Source organism: Prionailurus viverrinus, chromosome B4 (assembly GCF_022837055.1).
Source record: "Prionailurus viverrinus isolate Anna chromosome B4, UM_Priviv_1.0, whole genome shotgun sequence".
NCBI classification, from domain to species: domain Eukaryota; kingdom Metazoa; phylum Chordata; class Mammalia; order Carnivora; family Felidae; genus Prionailurus; species Prionailurus viverrinus.
In genome coordinates this window covers 36,271,641-36,298,419 of record NC_062567.1, presented here as the reverse complement: position 1 = coordinate 36,298,419, position 26,779 = coordinate 36,271,641, and the positions used below count along the sequence as shown (strand labels likewise).

At 39.7% G+C, this 26,779-nt stretch overlaps 1 protein-coding gene across 1 annotated transcript; it reads right to left on the bottom strand.

Moving 5' to 3' along the window:
* Positions 1–1,953: 1,953 nt before the first annotated feature.
* Positions 1,954–26,779, bottom strand: TIGAR (TP53 induced glycolysis regulatory phosphatase). Its single transcript, XM_047868088.1, has 6 exons — positions 26,530–26,779; positions 18,856–18,893; positions 14,363–14,484; positions 6,979–7,056; positions 3,738–3,848; positions 1,954–2,883 (listed from the first exon to the last, which is right to left on the bottom strand). Exons 1-6 carry the CDS (start codon positions 26,559–26,561, stop codon positions 2,452–2,454), a joined length of 813 nt encoding a protein of 270 aa, XP_047724044.1. The 5' UTR covers positions 26,562–26,779; the 3' UTR covers positions 1,954–2,451.

Here is a 26,779-nt window from a genome sequence, read left to right as displayed (position 1 = left end):
TGTAAGAAAGCAGGAGGCCTACCTTTAAGAAGTAGGAAAGGCTTCTTAAAGACGAACCATAACGAAACAGGATACAGGGATCTGACTTAATAACGAAAAAACACTGACATGAAAAAAAGCTTGACAAACATATGTAAAAGGCAAGTAAATTGTAAGATGTTACAATGTTACCTCTGCAGCTCACTAAGAAAAAGCCAAATTGTCCAACAAAGAAACCAAGCAAAGAACATATATACACCAGTGATTCATTAGTGTGGGGATCCTGTCAATACACACAAGAAAAAACACCCAGAGTCATCAGCAATCACACAAAAGCTCATTAAAACAGTGACATTATACTCTTCACTCATCAGAGTCACAGGATTTCACTAGACAATATCAAGTGCTAACAGAAATGAGGAAAATAGGAACTTTCGAGTATTGCCAGTAAGACTGAAAATCAGGACAGCTAGTGTGAAAACCCATTTGACTCTTGTCAAATTGGAGACGCACCATTTTTTATGACAGTGCAAAGAGAGATGCAGAAGGCTGTTTCTAGAAGGACATAGTGAACACACCCAAATGTCCACTCGTAGGAGGCAAAATGAGCATGTGCCACATTTATTTAATAGAATACAGTGATAATAAGTGGATCCACACATACCAACATAGATAGAACCCCATGATATAGTAAGTGAAAATACAGAATACAGACTGGTGACATTTATGTACATTTTAAAAAACTCTGAGGCAACACCATTTCCTTACAATCGTGGGTAAAAACGTAAAGAATGGATGCACATACACAGTCGCATTGCGGTGGTGGCCTCTGCAAGGTACAAGGGGGCACTGAGGCAACTGGTTAAAGAATTTCACTTACATCTCAGTGCGTTACTTCTTTAAAAAAAACGGAAGAGGGTAGTTACTACTTCTGGATGGTGAGAATGTGGACATTTACTATTGCTCGTCCTTTTTAATTCCCTTCCCATGTTTTCCCTTGTGGAGTACTCCCTCTAGTGCTCAACCACATGCTCTCTTGCAGGCAAGGGGCAGGGGTGGGCATGCTGAGAACACTCTAACACTGGATCCTGACGAGAGACTTAAGTGCTGTCCAAGGTGAATTTTGACTATATGTGATTTTAGCCTTAACTGACAAACTTGACTATTAATACTCTTGTAAGTTTAGAATCACAGCATTCATGAGCATGATAACTTAAAAAAAAAAAGTGTAAAACACTTCAATTTAGGTAAGGACTTTTGAGGGGCCAATCTTATGTACAAAATTCAGTTAAATAAACTCCCGCTTCTCCAGTGCCCTCTGGTGGAAAAAAGAGGCAACTGTACCTTACACAAAAACCCACAATTGTGGTTATCAGAGCAAGAGCAACATTCTTTCCAAGGAAGAGTCTTTTCCTTCTGAGGTTACTGTGTACGACACTAGTAACCATGTACGTTCTTCAGAGCCTTCCTCAAACTAAATTCTTCAGCCTGTAAGTTAGATAAGAAAAGGCTGTTCTTCTATCTTCTTTTGCTCAGATTCCTTCTTTAATGTGTCTTAGTCAAATGATGTTTTAAATTCTTCCTCACCAGACCAATCTGCAATCATAATCTTTATTCATCCGCGTTTCATACCCTCCAGGGTAAAAAATTCCAACAGCTGATTTCTAGATTAAAAATTTTAGTGTCATTCTGCTTTATATAAACTGAGGGTGGTTAAGAATTTTTTTTTTTTTTTTTTTTTTTTAAATTTTTTTTTTTTTTTTTTCAACGTTTATTTATTTTTGGGACAGAGAGAGACAGAGCATGAATGGGGGAAGGGCAGAGAGAGACGGAGACACAGAATCGGAAACAGGCTCCAGGCTCTGAGCCATCAGCCCAGAGCCCGACGCGGGGCTCGAACTCACGGACCGCGAGATCGTGACCTGGCTGAAGTCGGACGCTTAACCGACTGCGCCACCCAGGCGCCCCAAGAATTTTTAATTTAAAGACTTAAAATACAGTGTGTTCTCACTATAAATATGCAGTGGGAATTATAAATAGTTCCTTCTTTCAAGCAGTGAACGAGATAGTAAAAAACATACAGTATCTTACCAAGAGCCAACAAAACAGGCTAGATTTTTTCAGATATCAAAAAAATCAACATAAAACAAAAACAAAAAACCATAGTAACAAGGTCATTAATACCTCAATTTGCAATACCGAATTGGTTGATCCATAAACAATCCAGAGACGTAACTGAACAGGGTGGTAAAATTACTTTGGAAAATGACGACTGTACTCAAGACAAAATAAGTCAGTCCTAAATGGTTTCTTCCCTTAGTGTTCTCTGTGGCCACGATTCCAGTCAAACTTCATAACCTGCGGTCATAGCTTTTTAACGGTTTCCAAATCAGCACTAGCAGAGGATGGAAATAAAGCCAAAGGCACTCCCTCAGAGGTTCAAAACTGCTCGATTTTGATGTAGACTTAAATTTAGCAAGTTTCAGTCATTCCACTGAGATGATCCTGTAGGTACATGCAAACACACTGAACTGTTGGCTTCCCTTCTTGTCCCTTCTCAAAGTTTATGATAAAGAGACTAATCCCTGTATTGGGACTGACTGACATAAATTCGGATTTGTTCAGACTTGTGGGTAAGGAACACTTAAGGTCAGTCAGAAAATAATTAAACAGGCTTTTCATGTAAGCACCATGACTCACAACTAAGACACTGGCGACTAATCCTGGAGCACTGCTGTCTGAATTAGATTCAGAGGGACAGTTTTTTCCTAAGGGAAATATCTCTGCCAGAGAAGTTTCCAGACAGTTGCTTGGAGCTCCTCGGGAAAACTGTTCATTTTCACCTGCCTCCTGCAGAATCAGCTGACAAAGAATATCAAAAAAGTCTTTTCCACGCATTTTTACCTACAAGAAAAGAAAATACAAATTAAAATAAAGTGCCACTAATGATAGTCTAAAACATACACATAAAACATAACTGACTGGATTTTCTAATATGTCAATGTAAGTACTACATAAGCAGATGAAATTCTGTTTCTATGCATTCAATCAGTAGTAAATGCCCAGGTATGTCTGGAACTATGGAAGCACATCTAGGGGCAAAGATGAGTAAAATACCATTTCTAATTCTTTCCTTCAGAGAGAGCACTTACAATCTAATTAGGGAAATTTACAAGTAAAAAGAAGCCCATAAAAGAGCGTGTCTAGGAAAGGGCACCTAGAGCAACCAAAACAAGGACAAAAGCTCTTCTTGCCTTTACTAAACAGAAAGTCTTTAGGAGAAAATTATGAAAATAAAAAATGGTGGTGGGGGGGTGGGGATCACCAATATTGCAGTTTAAAAGCAGGACACTTCAAAGAAATTCAAGCACAGTGATGATGTCACTTAGGGAGCACTGAAGATTTTGAGACCGCAATTACTTTGCCTGCCGCTCTCATTGAACGGCACTGCACTCACCTCCTTCCTGCTAGTACCACTGCGGGAGTTACTGCTTCATATTCAAAGAGTTTTCTTCAAGTATCACCTTAACACACATCCTTTAAATCCATTATTGGCAATGACTGCCAACTTAATAAATAAGAAAGACAGCTTAAAAAGGAAAAATAAACACACCATATAGAACTGGTTTATGAACCAAACAACTTTCAAACCACTCAGCTGAGATTTAGAAACATCTCATTTATAGAACAAACTCAGTATTAGGTACTCTGACCTTGGGAGGTTCATGCACGTGACAACCTGCACCAGGGCTACGTACCTGGTCTAATGTCTCTCCTCCAGGTGGTGTAAACACAGGGCATTCTTCCCCAGCTGCTTTGGCCATCGCCCTTAGCTCACTTAGTGCCCTGCCTTCTGCAACCCCGTATTTCTGCAATGGTCCAACAGACAAAAGTGCCTCAAATCAATTTGCAATACAACAAGTAAATACATGCTTATGACAAACTTGGAATAATCATTCTGGCAAGAAGCCTGGCTTCCTTTCACTGACTTCATTCTATCTTTTAAACCAATAATGAGAATATACTCAGTAGAGGGCCGTGAACCCTAGAAAATACAGTTGACACCTTGAACTAGACACTGTGTCTAGATGCGTTATAGGGAACAACACACTCAACTAGACAGTGTGGCTTTATTGGACAAATAGATCTGCAAATTCCAGGACCAGAGACTAATGTATGCAGCAACCAAGTCAGCCACCTCACATGCCGTCTCATCTGGTCCTAATAATAGCACTCTGAGATGGGCATTTTCATCACCATATTTATGAATGGGAGAGCAGAATTTCAGAGAACTTAAGCAACTAGCCTATATTCCTATATCTAATAATCAGCAAATTTGAAATTCAAACCCCGATCTGTGTGATTTCAAAGGTCATTAACTTTTTAGATTCATAAAGAATGAGCCATAGCAAAGGACACAGAAGTCACAAACGAAATACAAACGGCCAAGAAACTCCTCAGGAATCCATAACGTGAAAATTAAAATGGCACCTTTCGGAAGCTATTAAATTGGAAGACCAAACAGACTACCAATAGCTACTGTTTATGTGAGGAAAAACTCTCCCTTATCATTCGTGGAAGTACAAACTGGCACAGCTTTTCTGGAAGGAAATTCAGCAGTGTGTGTAACAGGCTTTTCAAAAAGTACACCCTCAACAATTTCATCTGTAGGAAATCTATTAGGCATGTGTATAAAGAATCAACTACAAAAAGATGTTTATTTTAACATTATTTACACCAGTGGAAAATCGAGTCACAACCTAGGTGTGCACCAGTAGTGGCAGCCACGCAACATCCATTTACGGGAATAATACAGTCACTAATCAGGCGGTCGTATCCATATGCGTGTTTGGGCACTGATAAACACAGGGAGAAAATCCAGTTAAAAACCAACATATAGAAGGGGTACACTTAGAAAAATACATACACAACCAGACAGATAGACAGACTGACAAACATGAAAAAAGCCAAGAGCACACATACCAAAATGTTCACCATATTTGGCATGGTAGAAATTTTAGCTGTATTTTTTCCCAAACTATTCTTTTAGTTTGTTTACAGAATACACAATGATAACAGATTGATAACAGATTGCTTACAGAATAAAATATTTAAAGATAAATCATTATTTATGGTTTATACTGATGATGCCTCAAAATTCTACCGCCACCAGACAGAAGTTCAACAATTAATTAAATGTTATTTATAGGAGCATATGCACATTTGTCAGGTGCTCTTCCAATTCTTAAGTTCAAATTCTTTTTCTTTAAGTGTATTTATTTATTTTGAGAGAGAGAGAGAGTACAAGCAGGGGAGGGGCAGAGAGAGAGGGAGAGAGAATCCCAAGCAGGCTCTGCACTGCCAGTACAGAGCCCAATGCGGGGCTTGAACTCATGAACCATGAGATCATGAACCGAGCCAAAATCAACAGTCAGATGCTTAACTGACTGAGCCACCCAGGTGCCACTCAAGTTCAATTCTTATATCTTTAATTATAACTGGAACAACCTCTTTTATAAAGGAGAACATTAAAAATCATTAGCTCTATGACCATGGACTTGACCTCTGTGTGCCTTGGTTTCTGCAACTGTAAAAATGAGGTTTTAAATCTTAGGGGTATTGTGAAGATTAACAAACCTGCAGTTCTGAGACCCTTGCCAGAGTGTGGTGGGCACTGTGCAGATGCTCACTAATACTACTAAGGCTGGGCAGTAAGCACAAGGAAGGAGAAGGCAGATGGAGAAAACAGATCATATCCTACACTATGCTGACAGCCAGGCTGGAGCTTGGATGGGCTCCGAAGGTAAAAGAGAAACAGTGAATTGTTTTATACAGGAATGCAGCAACCAAGTTTTCCAAAGATTACTCTGGCTGCAGTGTGGAGATTAGATCAGAAAGCGAGAGCAAGGCAGAAGACAGGAGAACCACTGTTCCAGGTGATCCAGGTGACAGGGGACACTGAATACAGTAGGATGGCAGCAGTGGGTTTGCAGAGGGATGAACGATTCAAGAACTATTACACAGTGGCCAAATTGACAAGATGATGGTAGGACGTGCAAGTAGGAAGCAAGGAAGTCAAGAATGCGTAGTTTGAGTGACTGGGTAAAGCAGGAGCTACGTGGAGAAAAGATGGTGTGCTCCACTGAGCTAGAAGTAGATGTGGGGCACACACACAGACATCAAAAGTAGGCAGTTTGATATGTGAGCTCAGGCAAGAGATCTAAGCTAAAAATATATATTTGGAAATCAACTGAAATCACAGGAAAGGATGCAGTGATTCAGGGAGAGAGCACACAGAAGAATGGCCCGGAGAAGGAGACCGTCTCCTTGTGCGATCGCAGGCCTCGTCCAGTGTTCCACTGAACTTGTAATGCTTGTATTAACACTGGAGCACTAGTTCTCAGGCACAGAGTGAGCCTTTCCAAGCAGCACCTCTGCGGGAACTCTGGTATGTATTTTGGACAAAAACAGAGAACACAGGAAAATTATGAAGAGCAATTCTCAAAGATGCCCTAGCCATCGACACATCTAACCAGGTACAAAAGAAATCACAGGGCTGATGGGGACATTAGCCAGCTCATGGGCCCATAGTGAAGAGCAAAATTACTGCTCTGGGAGGACAAGCTCAAATCTGAAATTGAGATGTGGCTTTAGCTAAGTCACTGTCTCAGCAAGTTTCATTTCTGGTATATAAAATGGACATAAGACAGTCTATTCAAGCTTAAAATTGGGAAGTAGGATGGGGAGGCCAAGAAGAGAATTTTGCACTTTACCTCACACTCTTCTGTACTAGTTCTTATGAGGAGACCTTGCTTTTATAATTTGGGAATTTAATAATTAAATATGATACTATCAGTGAGAGTCTGTAACAGCCACTGACACATAGCAGGTTCTTAACATGTTAGCTGATTCCACATCCCTATCAGGAACGCGTCTGATAAACTGAGCTGGTTTACTGATGACTTATTGTGAAGAACAATATGTAAGTACGTTACTTACTCTTTCTCGAAGCCTTGAATCATACTTTACTGTCATATCTTTGCAAACTTTGCTCTTCTCCAATATCCCATGCACAGTCTGAAAATGGAAAGACAATGGTTTCTTTTCTCACAAAAAGAGTCATTCTAGCCAAAATGTCAAAATACATCATAGTATATAAAAAAAGAACTAGAAATAATTTTCCTTTGTGAAAGTTGCCTCTCTTCACACAGCTCTGGGTACTTCCTTGTGACCGATCTTTTAGTTTGCAGGTCAGCAAATTAGAGCCCAAATCTAGACCACGGCTTGTTGTCATAAATGAAGATTTATTAGAACACAGCTATTTATGTATTGTTTGTGGCTGCTTTCACAGTACAACAGCAGAGTTGAACAGTTGTGACAGAGACCATACAGCCCATAAAACTTAAAAAAACTTACTATTTGGCCCTTTACAGAAAAGGTTCCGGTTCATTAATTCTCCATTCAGGTATTGCTACACTGCTGTGAAACCCATCTATTGAGTCTTAATTTCAGTTATATTTTCAGTTCTAGAATTCACACTTAGCTCTTGTGCATAATTTCCAGTTCTCTGTTGTAATTCCATATGTCATTATTTAATCTGTGCATTCAATAGTTATTTTAAAGTCCGTGTCTGGTAACCAGCTATCAAATAAGTCCTGAGGCTTGTTTCTGTCATCTTTTGTTTGGGCTCACTTTTGTTCATGTTTCCTTCTCTCCTGGTGTGCCTGGTTATTTTTGATTAACAAGAAACACTGTATTTGCAAAACTAGAAATAATTTAAGCCCACAATCTGACTTGTTTTTTAACCCTCTCCCCACAAATTAAACATCATCATCATTATGGTTCTATATTGTCACTATATGTTTACATTTACCCTTACTTTTACCAATATCTTTGCTCACCCATCTTTTCTGAAACTCAGACTTCCCTTCTGGAATTATTTTCCTTCTTCAATTATCCTTTGAAAGTTCCTTTACAGCCTGTTTGTCTGAAATGTGTTCATTTCACCTACTCCCTAGAAAATGTTTTCCTGGGTATAAAACTCTAGGTTAGTCTTTATTATCTCTTCAGTGCATTAAAAAAAATTATTACTGACACTGACAAATTTGTTGATAGTCTAATACTGGACATTAGTGGATGACGTTTGTCCTTAATCTTTGGACTTTGCAATTTTGTTATTGTAAGTGTAGATATGGCTTTCTTTTTATTTATCTCCACTGGGATTTGTCACACTTTTTAGATCTGATAATGTGTTATCTTTCAAAAGTTCTGTAAAATTATCAACTGTGACTTCTTTGACCCCTTTCTCATTCTAACATCTCCTTCTGAAAGACACCAGACCTCATATCATGTTCATTTTTTTTAAACTCTCAAATGTTTAATCTATTTATCACATTGTGCTACATTTCAGTTATTATTTTACATTTACCTATGAGCTAATGATCATTTCAACTATGTTTAATCTGTAATTTAGTAAATCCACTGAGGTTTTCATTTTTGGTTCATCAACTTGTTCTGTGTTTTTAAATCAATTTCATTGAGGTATAATTTACAACAAAAAAAACATACCTATTGCTAAGTGTACAGTTCATGGAGTTTGGAAAAATGTATACGACTATCTACGTACCACCAAAATCAAGACATGGAAGAATTCTATCACTCTAAAAGATTCCTTTGTGTCCTTTCTAGTCAATCCCTCTCACTCCTGGCCCCTGACAACCATGGACCTGCTCTACATAACTGAAGATTAAATTTATCCCTTCTGGAGTCTCATATAAACGGAACCATACAATATGTACTCTTTGTGCCCGGCTTCTTTTGTTCAGCATGTTTTTGAGACTCCTCCACTCCTCCTCACGTTGTTGCTGAGCTGTATTCCACACCATGAATGTATCACAGCTCATTTATCCATTCACCTACTGATGAACACGGGTGATTCTGCTCTTTGAACAGAAGCTGTTCAAATGAACAAAGCTATTATGAACAAAGCTGTTAATTATGTGTACAAGTCTTTGTGTAAACATATGTTATTTTTCTTGGATAAATTCTTAGGACCGAGATTGCTGGATCATATGATTAGTGTATACTAAAGTTTCACTGTTTTCCAAAGTAGTTGTTCCACTTTACATTCTCACGAGCAAAGTAGGAGTCCTAGTTGTTCCACATTCTTGTGCATTTTCAAATGTTCATGTAATACAATCTCACTATGGTTTTAATTTGCATTTCTGTCAAGATCAATTATGCTACACATCTTTCAATCTGCTTATTGACCTTCCATATTCTCTTCTTTGTGAAGTGCCTGGTCAAATTCAAATCTTTTGCTCATTTTAAAGTGTTATCACTAAGCTGAAAAAAATTTATAAATATGGCTATATACGTATTTATCTAGATAGATAGATTTGTCAGATACATATATGTTATATATAAAATAAGATCCTTGCACTAAGAACCTTTATAAAGATTTTTCTCTTGTGTTTTCTTATAGAAGATATATAGATTTAGCTTTTAGATTTGTGCTGAGATCAAGTGTAAGTTAATTTTTGTGTGTTATATGCAGTAAAGGTCAAAGTTCATGTTTTTCTATATGGATAGTCCATTGTTTCAACAGCTTTTATTGAAAAGAATCCCTGTCAAGTGCTGTATTACCTTGGCACCTCTGTCAAAACCCAATTGACAAAAAAAGATTCTGACTTCCAGGGAAGATGATGGAGTAGGAGGACCCTAAATTCACTTCCTCCCAGGAGTACTACTAGATAACATTCACATCAGTATAAATAACCCAGAAAATGACCCAAAGACTGGCAGAACAAATGCCACAAGTAAAGGTAGATAAGAGGCCACAATGAAGAGGGTAGGAAGGGCAAAGACACAATGGGGAATTAAACAGACCCATGGGCCAGCCATGCGCAGGAGGGAGGGAGCGGAAGGACTGGAAAAGGAAGAGAAACACACAACAGTAAGCCCATGTGGGGAAGACAAATCCCCATTACTTTTGGCTTTGAAAACTAGAGGGGTTGAATTTTCTGAGTTCTTAGAATCAGCGGGACTTAAAACTTGGAATTTTAAAAACCAGGGGGTGTGGCTCTGGGAGAGCCTGGAGGACAGAGGACGTAGAGCCCAAACTCTTAAAGAGACAGCACAACCAACAGCCCAAGATACAGCATAGAAGCAGCAGTTTGAAAACTGCCTGGGGTATACAGGAGAGAAAGTTATTTACTAATCTCAGAACATGTCCAGAGGCGCAGCAGTCACAGGGACACTCCCTCAGGAAGAAAGAAGCTGGCATGCAACATTTCCCTCCCCTGCCCCACAGAGTACACACATGGCCAGCTGTGAGAACCAGTGTGGCAGACATTCACTATCTAACTTGCTAACACTGCCACCCACCCCCCAGCACCTTGCAGATTCACCTCCAATACACTCCTGGCCCGAGCCCATCCAGGGCACTGCCACAAGCCTGGCAGTGTGCAAGTAGCTCCTACAGTGGCCAGCACCACTCCGAAGTGACCCTGGCCCTAGGGAGAGAGAAAATACCACCAGCACCACCACCCCCACGCCCCCCCACCCCCCCACCAGACTGTGGCCCTAGCAGTGGGCTGGAGGCAGACAACTAGTCTGACCGCAGGTCCTGTCCACCAATAAAAGCTTCTCAGGGGACAACACAGGGAAAGTGCCCTGCAGTTTGGTGCTACCACACCTCTGGAAAATGCCTGGTCTGACTCAACTCAGGCCCAAGGCAGCCCCAAACTGGCCCACTAGCAATAAAGGGACCGACCAAACCCTGCCCACAACAGACAAAGAGAACCTCTGCAGATGACTGGACCGGCTCAGCCATAACAGCCAGGTGCACATAGCACACATAGTAGACACCCCTGCAGTGTCAGGTTCTAGTAAACAGGGGACACTGCACTGCAGGGCACTACAAGACCTCTTCTTCACAAGGCCACTACCTTCGAGAGCAGGAGACACAGCTGACTTTCCTAATACACAGAAACAGACACGAGTTACACACAAATGAAGAGTCAGAGAAATATGTCCCAAATGAAAGAACAAGACATAATCACAGCAAGAGATCAAAACAAAATGGAGATAAGTAATATGCCTGGTAGAGAATTTAAAATAATGCTCATAAAGATACTCACTGAACTTGAGAAAAGAGTGGAGGACATCAATGAAACCCTTAATAGAGATAAAAAAGAACCAATCCAAGATGAAGAACGCAAGAAATGAAATTTAAAATACACTAGATGGAATAAATAGGCTAGAGAAAGCAGAACGAAATCAGTGGCCTGAAGACAGAGTAATGGAAAATAATCAACCTGAGTAGGTGAAAGATAAAAAAAATTATGCAAAATGAGAATAGATTTAGGGAACTCAGGGACACCATCAAGCATAATGGTCTCATTAATGGTCATCAAGCATAATGGAGGTCTGACTCCTTTAGACCTAAAGACACATGCACACTGAAAGTGAGGCAATAGAGAAACATTTATCATGCAAATGCATGTCAAAAGAAAGCTGGGGTTTCAATACTTATATTGGACAAAACAGACTTTGAAACAAAAACTGTAACAAGAGACAAAGAAGGACACTACATAATAAAGGGGATAATCCAACAAGAAGATACAACTATTATAAATATTTATGCACCCCACATGGGAGTAGCCAAATACATAAAGCAGTTTATAACAAACATGAAGTAATCGATAGTAATACAATAATAGTAGGGTACTTCAACACCCCACTTACATCAATGGACAGATCATCTGAAAAAAAAATTAACAAGGAAACAGTGGCTTTGAATGACACACTGGACCAGGTGGGTGTACCAATACAGAAACAACATTTCATCCTAAAAGAACAGAACACACATCCTTTTCAAGTGCACATGGAACATTCTCCAGAACAGATCACATATTACATCACTAAACAAGTCTCAAAAATTCAAAAAGATCAAAGTCCTACCAAGCATCTTTTCTGACCACAACAGTATGAAACTAAAAATCAACCACGAGAAAAAATCTGAGAACACAAATATATGGAAGTTGAATTACATGCTATTAAATAATGAATGAGTCAACAACAACAACAACAAAAAATCAAAGAGGAAACTAAAAAATACATGGAGACAAATTAAAATGAAACACAATGGTCCAACATCTTTGGGATGCAGCAAAAGCTGTTCTAAGAGGGAAGTTTATAGCAATACAAACCTACCTCAAGCAAGAAAAATCTCAAATAAACCACTAAACTTACACCTAAAGGAGCCAGAAAAAGAACCACCAGGAGCTTAAAAACAGCAGAAGGAAGAAAGTTATAATAAAGAGGGGAAATAAATAAAACAGAAACTGAAAAAAAATGAGAGAATAAAACAGATCAATAAAACCAAGAGCTGATTCTTTAAAAAATCAACAAAACTGATAAACCTTTAGCCAAACTCATTTTTAAAAAATAATAATAAAATAAAGAGAGGACTTAGTAAGACCAACTGACAAAAAACAATTGAGAGGAAAAAAACCCAAAACCCACAACAACAAAAACAACCTGGCCATGTAGGTGCGGGTCAATTTTAGACCCCTCAATTGAGACTCCTTTTTTCCTTTTTTTAGTCTTCTTTCTTCCTTAATTTTGGAATGTTCTGTTTCTATAACTTCATGTTCACTGCTCTTCTACAGTGTCTAACCTGCTAATAATCCCCTACTATGTAATTTTCATTTCAGAATACTGTTATTTTTTATCTCTAGAAGATGAATTTGATTTTTTATTTCTTCTATTTCTTTCCTCATTATGTTCCTTGAGCACAGATGAGCTTCACTGTTTTATTTTTAATGTTTATTAATTTATTTTGAGAGAGACACAGAGAGCGTGAACCAGAGAGGGCCAGAGAGAGAATTCTAAGCAGGCCCCACACTCAGCACGGAACCCAATCAGGGTTCAATCCCATGACTATGAGATCATGACCTGAGCCAAAGTCAAGAGTCAGATGTTTAACTGACTGAGCCTCCCAGGCACCCCATTAATTAATTAATTCATTTTTTAAGAAGGCTCAATGCCCAACATGGGGCTTGAACTCACAACCTGGAAATCAAGAGTTGCATGCTCTACTGACTGAGCCAGCCAGGCATCCCAGCTTCACTATTAAGGTGTGATCTTTCTGAAGTGTCCACTGTATGCTTGATGTACTTAACAAAGTCTCTCCACTTTGGGTGGAAGGAACACAAATGATTCCCAACCTGTGTGAACACTTGAAATTGTCGGGCTTCTGGTTCCCCAGGGATTGTTCTCTCCTGGCCTCATGAGGTTTCACCTACGCATGTGCAGACTGTAATCTACCAAGAATTTAAAGGGCTTCCTATACATACTTCTAGAGTTCTTTCTCTGTGTTGCTCCCTCTTCCAGCACTCTGCCCCATGATCTTTATTTAACCTCCCCAAATTCCAAGCTTTGTCTCCTCAACTCCCTGAGACCACTAGCTCTATCTGGCCTTTCCTGCCAGCATTGGGAAATTACTTCAGGTGGAACACCAGGACAATCCAAGGGTTGATGTTACTTGTCTCACTTCATTTGGGGACCACAGGCCCACACTATCTGAAGTCCAATGTCTATAAACAGTTGTTTCACAAATTTTGCCCTGTTTCTCTAGTTGCTTTTGCAGGAAGACTATATCCTAACCCTGTTATTCCCTCATGGTTGACACAAAGTCCCCTTCCATTGAGTTTTTAGATATTTATTTGGTTCCTTTTTAATTCCCCGGGGTCATTTTTATAGTACTCTGATCCCTAAAGATATTTCAAACGTGTCATTTATTTCTCTACAGTAACATAGTTCTTTTTTAACCATGTCTGGATTCTACTATTTGATGTCTTTGTGAGTTAAATTCTCCTACCTGGTGTTCCTGCTGGCTCTCTCATAAACCTTCTTTGTCTTTTTAAAGATATTTCATTAGGTATTTTTCCCACGCTACTCTAATTTAAAAATTACCAAGGGGCACCTGGGTGCTCAGTCGGTTAAGCATCCAACTTCAGCTGAGGTCATGATCTCACGGTTCGTGAGCTCGAGCCCTGACAGCTGACAGCTCAGGGCCTGGAGCCTGCTTTAGATTCTGTGTCTCCCCCTCTCTCTTCCCCTCCCCCACTCAGGCTCTGTCTCTCTCTCTCTCTCAAAAATAAATAAAAACATTTAAAAAAATAAAAATAAAATTACTAAATCAAAATAAAGTACAAAAGTAAAATGAAAAGAAAGAAGTTCTGTTGGTGGGGGAAGGAGAGGATTGGGGGTGTTATCTGCATGTGATTTAATTTCCTACGATTCTGGTAGCAGTTTTCAAGGTTATGACTGTTGATACTCTTGACTCATCAGTCTAAACCTTGACTGTAGAACTTACCTGCCTTGTCCTTGTGAGGTCACTGGAGAAAACATGAGTAAATTTCACATTATTAAGAAATATGCCAGCAGCAGCTGCTTGTTTAAATCCAGTTTCCGAAAGAGGCTCGTCTACTCCTTGTCCTGTAATAGTAAGAGAAGGAACAATAACATTCAACTATATATACATAAGGGATGCAAATAAAATCACATGTAAGAGAATATAATTTATCTACACTTTATTTAAAATATTTCTTTGGAGGGGCAAGTGCATGGCTCAGTCAGTTAGGCCTCAGACACTTGATTTCGGTTCCGGTCATGATCTCATGGTTCATGACACTGAGCCCTGTGCTGAGATTCTCTCTCTCCCTTTCTCTCTGCCCCTCCCCTGCTTGCACTTGCTCTCTCCCTCTCAAAATAAATAAATAAACATTAAAAAAATATATTTCCTTGGTTATTTTTCTACATAACTTTTCAGAGAACTGGAAACAAGTAAATTTAAGCTATAATCCTATAAAGACTCAGGTATTCAAATGTTTCCCAAAAGAATGTCTGCCTAATGGGAATAAGATGATGAGAATTCAGTTGTCTCCAGCTCTCCCCTCTCTTGTGTGTGTCTGCCCACCCCTTCGTTACCTGTATCTTATTAATGCTGGCTCTAATCTTATGTTCTCTCCATGCAGGTGCTTCATTTGAATGGTAGGATCATAACCTAAAAAGTTTCCTTTCTTAATCTCCATTGCCCAAATGTCCAATATTGTATTATTCCCTCTCTTCCTTCTTCCCTTTAAAAAAAAGGTTGGAACCTCCATTTCCAGGAGAAAGGCTGATTAAACACTCTGAAGGGTCCTCCCATAACAAAAGAACCAAATAGGTGCGCTGTGTGTGCACGCGTGCGTGCGCCCCGCCCCCCCTCAGGATATAAGGAAACTCTCCAAGAGGAGATGCAAAGCAACCAAAATACTCTGAGTTGAAAGCTAAATATAAACATTAGAAAACAGAGATGACTTGGTAATCAGCACAAGCAAGGGAGTGTTTGGGGGAGGGAGACTGCTACATGGAACAGCGAGGTAGGAGAACTGAAACTCCACATTCCTGGATGCCAGAGATCCTATAAGGAAGCTAGTATAGTTTCAGGTCCGTAGTAAAATCAAATGCAAATTCTCTTCAGAGCAAATCTGACTTAACAAAGGCTAAGAAGTTTTCTACTAATTTATACTTAATAATAATTCAGCCAATGGAGGTGCCTGGGTTAAGCATCTGACTTTGGCTCAAGTCATGATCTCCAGGTCCATGAGTTCAAGTCTCTCATTGGGCTCTGTGCTGACAGTTCTGAGCCTGAATCCTGCTTCGGATTCTGTGTCCCCCCTCTCTCTCTGCCCCTCCCCCACTCGTGATCTGTCTCTCTCAAAAATAAATAAATAAATGTTAAAAAAAATTTTAATAATTCAGCCAATGACTTAACATACAAGGAAACAATCCTCCATGAACAAAAGTCACCAGAAACAACAAATAACAGATTCAGAATAATTAATACTTTAGACATTGAAATCAGCATATAAAGACTATAAACTGTGACTAAAACATAAAGACAGAGTAACAAAAATAAGCAAGTAACAAGAAGCCATATAAAACAACCAGACCGCTTTCTCAAAGAATCAGACAGATCTTCCAATAACGAAAAATAGAATTGCTGAGGAGGGAAACAATCCTTCAGTGGATGAAAGGAGATTCAGTAACAGAAAGGCTTAATGAACTCAAAGACAGGGCTCAGGTTTTTACTCCAGATGCAGCACAGATAAAGGAGATGAAACACATCTCAGATATATTAGAGACACGAAGGAGAGAATGATATTCCTTAACATATTTCTGACTGGAACTCCAGAAAGAAGAAAATGAAGGAGAAAAAATATGATGAGATAATGGCTGAGAATTTCCCAGAAATGACAGAAGATATAAATCTACAGATGAAGAAAACACCAAGCAGGATAAATTAAAAGGGAAAAAAAAAAAAAAATCCCCCCTAGGTATAAGAAACTGCAGAATACCAAAATCAAATAAAAGATTTTAAAAGCAGTTACAGAGAGAGACAGATCGCCTACCATGGAACATGATTTGGCTGAGAGGAGACTTCTTAACAGGAGCAATGGAAGCCAAAAAAAACCAGCACACTAATATCTCCCAAGTGCTAGGAGTTCTGTCAGTCTAAACTGTCTAGGCTAAAAAAGGTTGAATAGAATTAAAATAAAATTGTCTGGAATGGAAACAATTAAAACTCTCTTTACCACCAACCAATCTGCACCATGGGACCTTTTATTTATTTTTTTTTTCAACGTTTATTTTTTTGGGGGGACAGAGAGAGACAGAGCATGAACGGGGGAGGGGCAGAGAGAGAGGGAGACACAGAATCGGAAACAGGCTCCAGGCTCTGAGCCATCAGCCCAGAGCCTGACGCGGGGCTCGAACTCACGGACCGCGAGATCGTGACCTGGCTGAAGTCGGACGCTTAACCGACTGCGCCACCCAGGCGCCCCGCACCATGGGACCTTTTAAAGAAGATACTTCAGGAATGCAGGTCTGAGATGCAAAAGAAACTATGAGAGAAACTGGTAAATATATATGTAAATCTAAACAAACATTAACTAAATAACAAATTAAATAATACCTATGTCATGTGGTTAAAAAAGGATAGGACTAAGATACTAAGCGATAATCATACAAGTTCTTTGTACTTGGGGGGGGAAAGAGGTATAGATATTATACTTCATTAGATATGAATGGTAAAAATTTAAAGGTAACCATTGAAAGAATAGGTGGGGGTTGAGAGAGGGGAAGGAGGAAGAGGAAGAGGAAAATCAACTATGTAGTATCTATGAAGTAACACTTAAGGCAGCACAGAAAGGTTAAAAGGAAAGCAATGGAAAAACATATACCAGGCAAATTCCAACCCCCAAACAGCTGGAGAAGCTATATTATACTCAGAAATGCAGGACTTTACGACAAAACGATTGTGAGGATTACTATAAATAATCAGTGATCTAATTCACTGGAAAACAGAATGATTTTTAAACCTGTATGTACCTAATAAAATAGTCTGTAACTATACAGGAGCAGAACACATAAAGCACAAATTGATAGAATTTCTGGTATTAAAGGATAAATTGGCCATCACAGTGGGATATTCCACATCTCAACCATAAAATCATATTTAGGTCATGCAGGCGAATCTGTAAATTGACAAAATTAGCAAAGCACACAAGATTTGAACAATAAAACAGAGGTTGCTTATTTGACACCTAACTCCAAACCCAACAATTAGAAAATACAGATTTTTGTCAAGCATAGAATGGTAGATTTATAAACAGTGACCATGTTCACTGATTTCAAAGAGATATCAAATAAACCATCTTGTCAGAAAGAATACAAAATATAATTGGAAGTCAACCAAAAAAGATGAACAAAAAAAAAAAAGCTTAGCCATTTGGAAATTTAAAAGATAGTTCTAAATAATTCATGGGTCACCGAAGACAATTTAAGACACCTGATGCCGATACTTACAAAATTACTACATTATCAAAACTGTAGGTATGCAACAAAAATTGTACTTGGAAATACATGTCTTGAATGCTGTAACTTAAAGAACTAAGCATTTAACTGACAAAGTTAGGAAAAGAACACAAATGTGGAAACAGGTGTGACCACAAACACTTTAATTCCGGCTCCATTGTCAGCGTGGGATGAAATGAGACAAGTACTAAAGAACCAGGTGTTAAATCCAAAGGCGAATTTGGGTGGGGCACGTGTCACCAGAAAACAAAGGTTCATTTAATTATCAGACTAGTTTTCAGAAGCGGGAGTCAGGCACACTGGGTATGAAAATCAGTTTCTGCAAACTCCAGATGTCCCTAACCAAAAAAATAAAATGAAATGCTTTTGTAATCACCGCACAGAAATAGTACGTCTGACTGAGAGTTCACCCAAGATATACACTCGAGACTTGCTGGATCACAGGGAGATTAAGATCTGAACCCAAATTAGCAGAAAAAGGGAGGAAGAATCTGTTCGGAATAAAGCAGCAATCCTGTATGAGAACAGGAATTCGCTTTTTAAAACCTCTTCTTTGTTACTACTAAAAATAATATAACCACCTTAAGCAGAAAAATACCATTAACTAGCCAGCAAACTTCATGTTTCCAAATATGAAATCATTTTAAATCACAGCAGGTACATTTTAAGACCACTAGACCCAACATAACTCTTTAATCAGCTGACTGGGCCACTTTGAAGCTACCCATAAGCAACCTGGAATCCGGTTCTTTACATCCAGTTCCCTTAAGAAACTTATTCCTCCTAGTTACCATCTGCTCTGATCCTATTTCTGTAACTATGATGCTTTAATTCTTTAATACTGCTCACAATACAGAGCTGTCCCCAGGCCCCCCTCCCCCACCAACTCTGATTTGCTTACATATCACATTAACACTAGAGGAGACAGCTAAAATAAAGTATACTAACCTTGAATTATTTTCTCCTTGTTAAATCTTGTTTCTCCACTAAAATAGAGAGAGGGGGAAAAAACCTTTATTACCAAATAGGTTATTTTTGAAATCAGAAAAAAAAAATCATCAATGAAAGGTAATGATATTCACAAAGGGAGCATATGAACCTTGTAGCATACTTCACAATCTAACCTATAAACATAAAATTTGTTCTAAATTGATATTTACAAGCATCCACTCTAATGTACTTAGTTGATTTGGGCTAAGAATTTCATACTGACCCAAATTAAAATGTATAAATCATGAATCAATCATAATTGTAAGTAGAATATTCTATTAATATGTATACATAATTTTCATTAAATAATCTTGTTAAAATAAATGTTAACTAAAACTCCTTTCACAAGCAGCAGGAGGAAACCATGAGAGTTGGTTTGTTGCTGGATTGAAGGAGCAAGTGCAAATGAACCCGAATGTGGTGGGAAAGAAGTGGACAACCTTTCAGAGGCCCTGGCTTCTTCCGGTTCCTAGATCTCCACCTGTTCCTTTTTGTAATGCTGACAACTATCTCGGAGAGGACACTAAAAACTGAGGTTGGGGTACTATGCTTTTAAGAATTAAAAAACCAAACCAATTTCAAAGCAACTGTTAAGAGTGAAGGACTGGAAACTTTGTCACAAAATAACCATCAACTGAGGCTGGAGGGAACACAAAGTGGAAGGGGATGGGGATGTGCTATCTGGACAGACCAGACAACAGTAAAAGCAATCAAATACCTGAAAAGCTATCAAGAACTGAGTTCAAAATTCTTTGAGCTCTTTTTATGTGCTAAGTACAGTGCTAGGCACTGGAAAACAGAGATGGGAAAGACTGGTGGCTGCCCCGGGGGAAAAAGGAGTTGGCTTGTTCTGTGTAGACACTGGACACAGAACTGGAAGGGTGGGTAAAAATAGTAAATAGGTTTCTTTGGATCAAGTTGTTTCCTCATTTGGTACCAAATGTCTACAGCTCATATTGATATATTTCTATGTCAAGGGGAGATGAAAATCCTTTGAAGTAAATTTCACTGCCATATAGCAGCCTGAAGAACAAAAACTGCTTTGGCTATATTCTTAGGAACTTGGTTAAGCTTGAGTGCCTCTATTCTTTGTAAAACGGGGATGATAACAGCCCCCATTTCACAGGACTCTTGGGGTAATTGAATGAATATAGATAAAGTGTTTAAACACTGTTCAGCTTTTAGTAAGCACTCAATAGTTCTGTTTATAGGTCATTTTTGGACAGAGCTATACACAAATCGAAGATTCAACATAATGCATTTAAAATCTTGTAAAAATCATGAAATAAACAATGTAAACAAATAATATACCATAAAGTCAACACCCTGGTGACCCCACCCAAGTTAACAGATCACCACTACCAGCCGCCTAGAGCGGGTCTCTTTCCAACCACAATGTCCTCCCACCCCCAGTGGATCCACTACCTGGCATTTATTTAGATGTTCATTTGCTTTGCCTTTCTTCATAGGTTTCCCATCCAAGTACAGCATAGGATTAGCTTGCCTGTTGTTGAACTTTATAATGAGTTGCTTCTTGCTGTATGCAGTCCTGTGTTGCTACCATTCCTCAACATTGTTTGGGAGATACACCACTGTTGTGACCGGTGGCATACTCTTACACTCTCATTACTGTGTAATACTCCAGAATTTCCCAGTGTTATTTATATTGTTGATATATTTACATTGTTTCCAGTTTGGAGCTAAGCTGCTGTGAATAAACATGTTTGTATAGAGCACATCAGATTCTCTAGGGCAGTGGGTGGCAAAGTGGGGCCTCTGAACCAGCATCACTGACACTGCCTGGGGCCTTTTGGAAATGCAAATTCTCAGGCCCCACTTCAGACTCCCAAATCAGAAGCTCAGAGGTTGTGGCCCAGTTCATCTGTTTTAATAAACCCACCAAGTGATTCTGATGCACATTCATGTTTGAGAACTACTCAAAGACCGGCACACGATCTTGGTAGAGTTGTACTGGAATACAATCATACCCATTTGTTTACATGTTGTTTATGGCCACTTTCACACTATAATAATGGAACTGAGCGGTCCAGACAGAGTGCATGGCTTGTAAAGCCTAAGCTACTTCCTACCCCTTAATTAAAAGTTTGCAAAGCCATACCTAGTGATCTAGGCCTAGCACTAGAATTGCTAAGCCACAGAGTATGCAAACATTTAGATTTATCAGACAATAGCGAAGTGGTCACAGCAATTTACAACCCCCAGCAGTGTTCCACATCCTCTCCAACATTCAGTAATGTCAGAGTTTCCCATTTGTGCCAATTTGGCACAGAACAGTTCATCTCAGTTTTATCTGACTATATTTCCCTGATTACTGTGAAGGCTCAGGCTCAGGCTCATCACCCCTGCTTTGTTTTAAACAAAGCACTAGTTTAAAAAAAAAAAAAAGCCTTCACATGGATTGATTTACACAGTCTAGAAAGGAACTCCATCAAATCTTAAGAGTCAGAATCACAAACCCAGGCCTCTGCCTGGAACCTTGTCCCTCATTTACAAAAATAGTTGTCTGCCAACCTCTGCCTAGAACAGTGTTTCTCAAACTTGAGAGTGTATCTGAATCCCCTGGAGAGCTTATGAAAACAGAGACCACTGGACCTGACCAGTATGTTCTCACTCTTCCAGACCCAACACACACAAACAGCCTGCTCCCTGAGGAAGCATTCCCTCCCAGGCACCATTCCCCACCAACCTATCCCGTTTAAACACACCCAGGCTACACTCCCATTTCCCACCCCCCCACCCCCCCCCCCCCAGTACTGTCAGTTACCACCCATATGCTAATTAATCTTTTTAGATGTGTGTCTAACCAGGTTCCAGCTCCTTAAAGGCACAGCCAGAGGTTGCCTTGCCCTAACATACTCATTGCCTAGAGAAAACCCAGGGAAAGAACAGAACCTCAGTGTGTGTACTCTGCCAATGGAAGGTCATCTGGAAATATCAATCAAAATAATAAATCCGTTTGCCCTTTAATACAGCAACCATAATACTGGGAATACTTGCATTCAACCTTATTTAAAACAGTATCTGCCACAATATTTTTTCTAGTAGCAAAAGCTGGTAAATAACCTAAATATCCACTAACAGAGAACTGGTTACATTAAATAAATGGTGGCATATATACATAGTGGAATACTAGGTAATTGTGTCCCCTAAAAAAGAGAATGATTTATGGAAAGGTTTGGAAAAATTACCAAAATATATTAAAGAGCAAAAGCAAAGTGCAGAATAATCTAAAAAGAATGCTTTTTAGAAAGGTGGAAAATAAACATTCAGACCTGCGTGCACATGTGCACACAAACACCGGAAAGATACATAAGAATTGTTCTGATTTCTAAACATGTGGATGTAACTTTAAAAAAAAGTATGACAAATATATGAAGATTTTCATAACTATTTACCACTGATCTGCCATTGTTATCATTGCAGTTAATATTAATAAAATATGTCCTTTACTCCAAAATACATTCGGAATCATACACAATGGATGTGAAAGAGGGTATTAATCTCTACCATTCAGACAGATAAAGTATCCATGGTGATGATAGAGAAACTGCCGTTTAAAAAAAAATTGTTTGTTTATTTTTGAGAGAAAGAGAGAGAGGGACAGCACAAGAAGGGGAGGTGCAGAGAAATGGGGAGAGAGAGAGAGAGGGAGACACAGAATCTGAAGCAGGCAGAGCAGGAATCTAGAAAGAGAATTTTTTCCCAAAAACTTTCATAAATATTTAGTTTTACAGCTACCAGCTTTATCAAGAGGTTTGTATAAATCCTTAAGGCAACTGTTTAAAGTTTGTTTTGGGAGTGGGAAAGAAAATTAGGTGGCTAAAATAGTTTTACTATTAATCTACTTCCCTTAACCAAAGTGTGGCTTGTGATAGTGGCAGAGAAGGTGGAAGGAGCTGAAAGGTCAGAGGAATATATTTTGAAAGAGTCAGGAATAACACTACTCATTTTCAAAATCTCCAGTGTGATCCATTTCCAAAACAGAACACCCGACTCTGCAAGAATCCAAATGCTTATGCCAAGAAGTTAAGTCTTATGACCAGCCATTTATAGGCCCCACAAATATGCATCATTCATTTTGTAGGTTATTACACTATTCTTCACTTTAAAAGATTTTATTTTGTTAGTTCTCATTTATATTCTATGGCATTTCTTTAGAGGTCATTTAGAAAGCTAAATTTCCCGATCATATTCTTTTAAAGAATTCAAATTCAATAGATGAGTACTGTTTGCCACAAGACCAAGGCAAATCATGGGAAATTAGTACAGATTTGGGGCATGTTTTCAAAATAGATACGCTTCAGTGTACATGGAAATGCAAAGCCTCACCTGATATTTAATCAAGAATACAGCTTTAGGGGCACCTGGGTGGCTCAGTCGGTTAAGCGTCTTACTTCGGCTCAGGTCATGATCTCGCGGTCCGTGAGTTCAAGCCCCGCGTCGGGCCCTGGGCTGACAGCTTAGAGCCTGGAGCCTGTTTCAGATTCAGTGTCTCCCTCTCTCTCTGCCCCTCCCCCGTTCATGCTCTGTCTCTCCCTGTCTCAAAAATAAATAAACGTTAAAAAAATTAAAAAAAAAAAAAAAAGAATACAGCTTTATCTTAATTCCTCTCTACCAATTAATTCACTTGAAAATATAGAAGATTTCGAGGGCTAGTAACATGGAAACCGTCACTAGATGGTCCGGGTGGGGGTGGGGGACGTAACACACCCAACTCATGATATATTTTTATTTATATGTCAGTCCTAGTTGTAAATCCTCTCCCAATTGATCAATCCTATTCTCAGAAAACAAGTATCACAGTAACATAACAACTAACATGTATCTTTATAAAAATTCACGGGTGCCCTAACACTTACTTTGCTTGCTTTATTTATGACCAGAACAATTATTGGCATTCAACAAAAAAGTAACTGCCAATAGAGGTAGCATAAGAAAAGCAAGTCAGTTTTGCTATCATTAACTTTACTAATTTATCGTCTTTAGGTCATTAAAAGCGAATTAAATGAGGTTTGTAAAATTTTTTGTTTTAAGAGCTAGTTAAAAATGGAAGTGAAATGGGATGGTTTTCCAGGCAACTAATTGCCAACAGACACAAATAATATTTCAAGGAACTGGGGCCTTCAATGGGTTATGTAGGTGATGGAATTCCCAATCTACATATATTGGGGTTTTCAACAATGCTGGACTAGAAGATCAGAAGTCATAGTTTAATAATACTAAAAGACTTGAAATTTGCAATCTTGGATATTCTATTCCAAAATGATACTTGTGAGCACAAGTATGTCGAAGATAAACGCACAGGTAGTTACAGCATAAGATTCATAAAGGATTTGGTTGAACTTATAGAAACTGCATCTTAAAAGCTTTCTGGAATTACCTGAAGAGGCACTGTTCACTAAAATTATTCATCTCTTTAAAAATACCGATCATGCTATCAGTTTCAAAGCACTGGACTATCTTAGTTATACAGAATCAGATAATAGAAAAGTCAAGTGCTATTCCCAATATTATGCTAAATGACCCAATCCTGTGGATTCATTATATTTAACTATAGTGATTATTAATCAAGTTTGCAATCGTTTCGTTTCCTGAAAGCGTCATTAATTCTTAGCTTGGAGAATTTGGAAGAGGAAAGAGGGATGATCCAGGCAGGAAAGGCAGCTCACCATAACCCTATCAATTATTTCAACACTTTAACTCCACTTTCCCATGAATAAAACAGAACAAAGCAAACTATTCTTAACACTCTTCACAATTATATTAGCAGAAATAAAAAGTGGCCACTAAAATGGCTGGTGATATTCAAGCAATCTACAAACAGTAGGTTTTAACTCAATAAAAAAGGAGGCAGAGAGGACAGTGATTAAGAGGATGGGATGGGCTGTAGAGTCAAGCTCCTTTGCTTCAATTCCACCACCCCACCAGCCACGTGACTTCAAGCAAGTTACAGGACTTCTGCATCTGTTTCCTCACCTGCAAACTGAGAAGCAGTCCTCACCTCACTGCACTGTCAGAACTTAATTACAACAGTGCCTGGCACATAATAATGTATACTTACTTTTAAATTGATTCCTCAAAGGATTTCTATAAGGAATCAGTTTTTTAAACCAAGCCCTTTTTTAAGAAGCATGGAGGAGACAAAATCCAAATTCATGTAACTACTGTCCATAAGAATCTAAATAGAAATCACCTTACTATCAAGGGATGGTTCAATCCAGATTTCCTGCGACTTGTGAACTTCAATTATATGTCAGACACAGTACTGGCTGAGTTCAGGCATCCATAAGGTGCTCAAACACTGGAAAAAGAAGGGCTCTACTTCCTGCTCTGCTACCAATGAGCTATACATGACCTTAAGTAGGTCATCAAATGGTCATAAAGCAGTCTATAAAATGGAAGGGTGGGGAAGAGACAGAGAGGAACTCAATTTCTAGTTTAGTCATCAAAATCCTGTGAGTCTTACAGGGATAATTCTGATGATTCCTAAGATTATCCTCCCATAAAGGAAGAACAGGACAAAAAAAAAAAAAAAGATACCAATTAAAGTCAGCTCGACAAGGTTAAGTCCTATTACTGTTCCTTGTGAACTCTGGAAGTCAAAAACGGTATCTTATTTACCTGTATAATCCAGTCCACGGGCACCTAGCACATATTCAAAATGCGGGTCTGATAAAATTATACATACATCTTGAGGACTGACTACATTTTTATTACAGATGCTCTTACAGAATTAGAAGTTATTTAGTTCTTGAGACACATTTCTTCCCCTCCGTTGCACTATACACTCTGCCTCACACTAGTGAGGCAGGTATTTTCACTATCCCCATTTTATGTATTAGCACACTGACGTCGTAAAGATTACGTTAACGGAAGCCGCGGTTACAAGGTTCCTCCTAACCAGAGCCCGGATTCTAACCCAGGTCTATCCTGCTTGGAAAATCTGTGGTCTTAACCACCCTGCACTGCACTTCCATTAACAGTCGGCAAATAAGCGTTACGAAGGAAAAAAGATAAGAGACATGAAGACGTAGCAGCCTTCAGCTCCACGGTGGAATGTTATGATAAAAATATTTGTTCGGGGTGATGCGGGTTGCAGAGACGAGGGTGGAGGCCCTCCGCCACCGCCAGCAGTGTGATCTCGGGAGGGAAGAACTAAATCTCAGGTCCACGCCTGCGGCTGCCCTGGAAAGCGAGGGGCGGGGGTGCAGCACAGACGGAGGCACAGCGGCGGAAGGCAGCCAATACCTGCCTGGGACGAGCTATCCCGCAAACTCTTTAGGATCCGCTGGGGGGGGGGGGGGGGGGCAACCAGCGGCGCACGAAGTACGGAGCCAAGGCTGGCTTTTTTCAGCTTTAACTCCGCCAAGCGGCTGCGAACCTCGGCCATTTACTCCTCCGGACCTCAGCGTGCTCATCTGTAACGCCGGACTCCAGATATTTACGACCCGCCTTCCCGGCTCAGGGGCGCCGGGGAAAGAGGGGTCCAACCCTCCGAAGGGCGAGCAAGCAGGGAAGAGGAGGGGTGACAGGTCAACGGTCTCTTCACCCACTCCTCAACAACTCCCTGACGAGAAGGCGACAAGGGCACCCTGCGACAGCAATACTCACTGCCGCACAACGGTCAGCGCGAAGCGGGTCATCTTCCGGGCGCCCGGAGGGAGGGGAAGTGATGGCCCCAGCGCAGCTCGCGTGCCCAGCACCCTCCGGCGCGAGGCTTCTCCGCACTGCGGGACACCTCGCCCACACCACTTCCGCCAAACCCGGCCGGCCGGCCGGCTCCGCCACCATAGGACTAGGCGGCCGTCTACGTCATTCCAGGAGCGCCAATCAGGGCGGCGAGAGGCCGACAGGGCGGCGG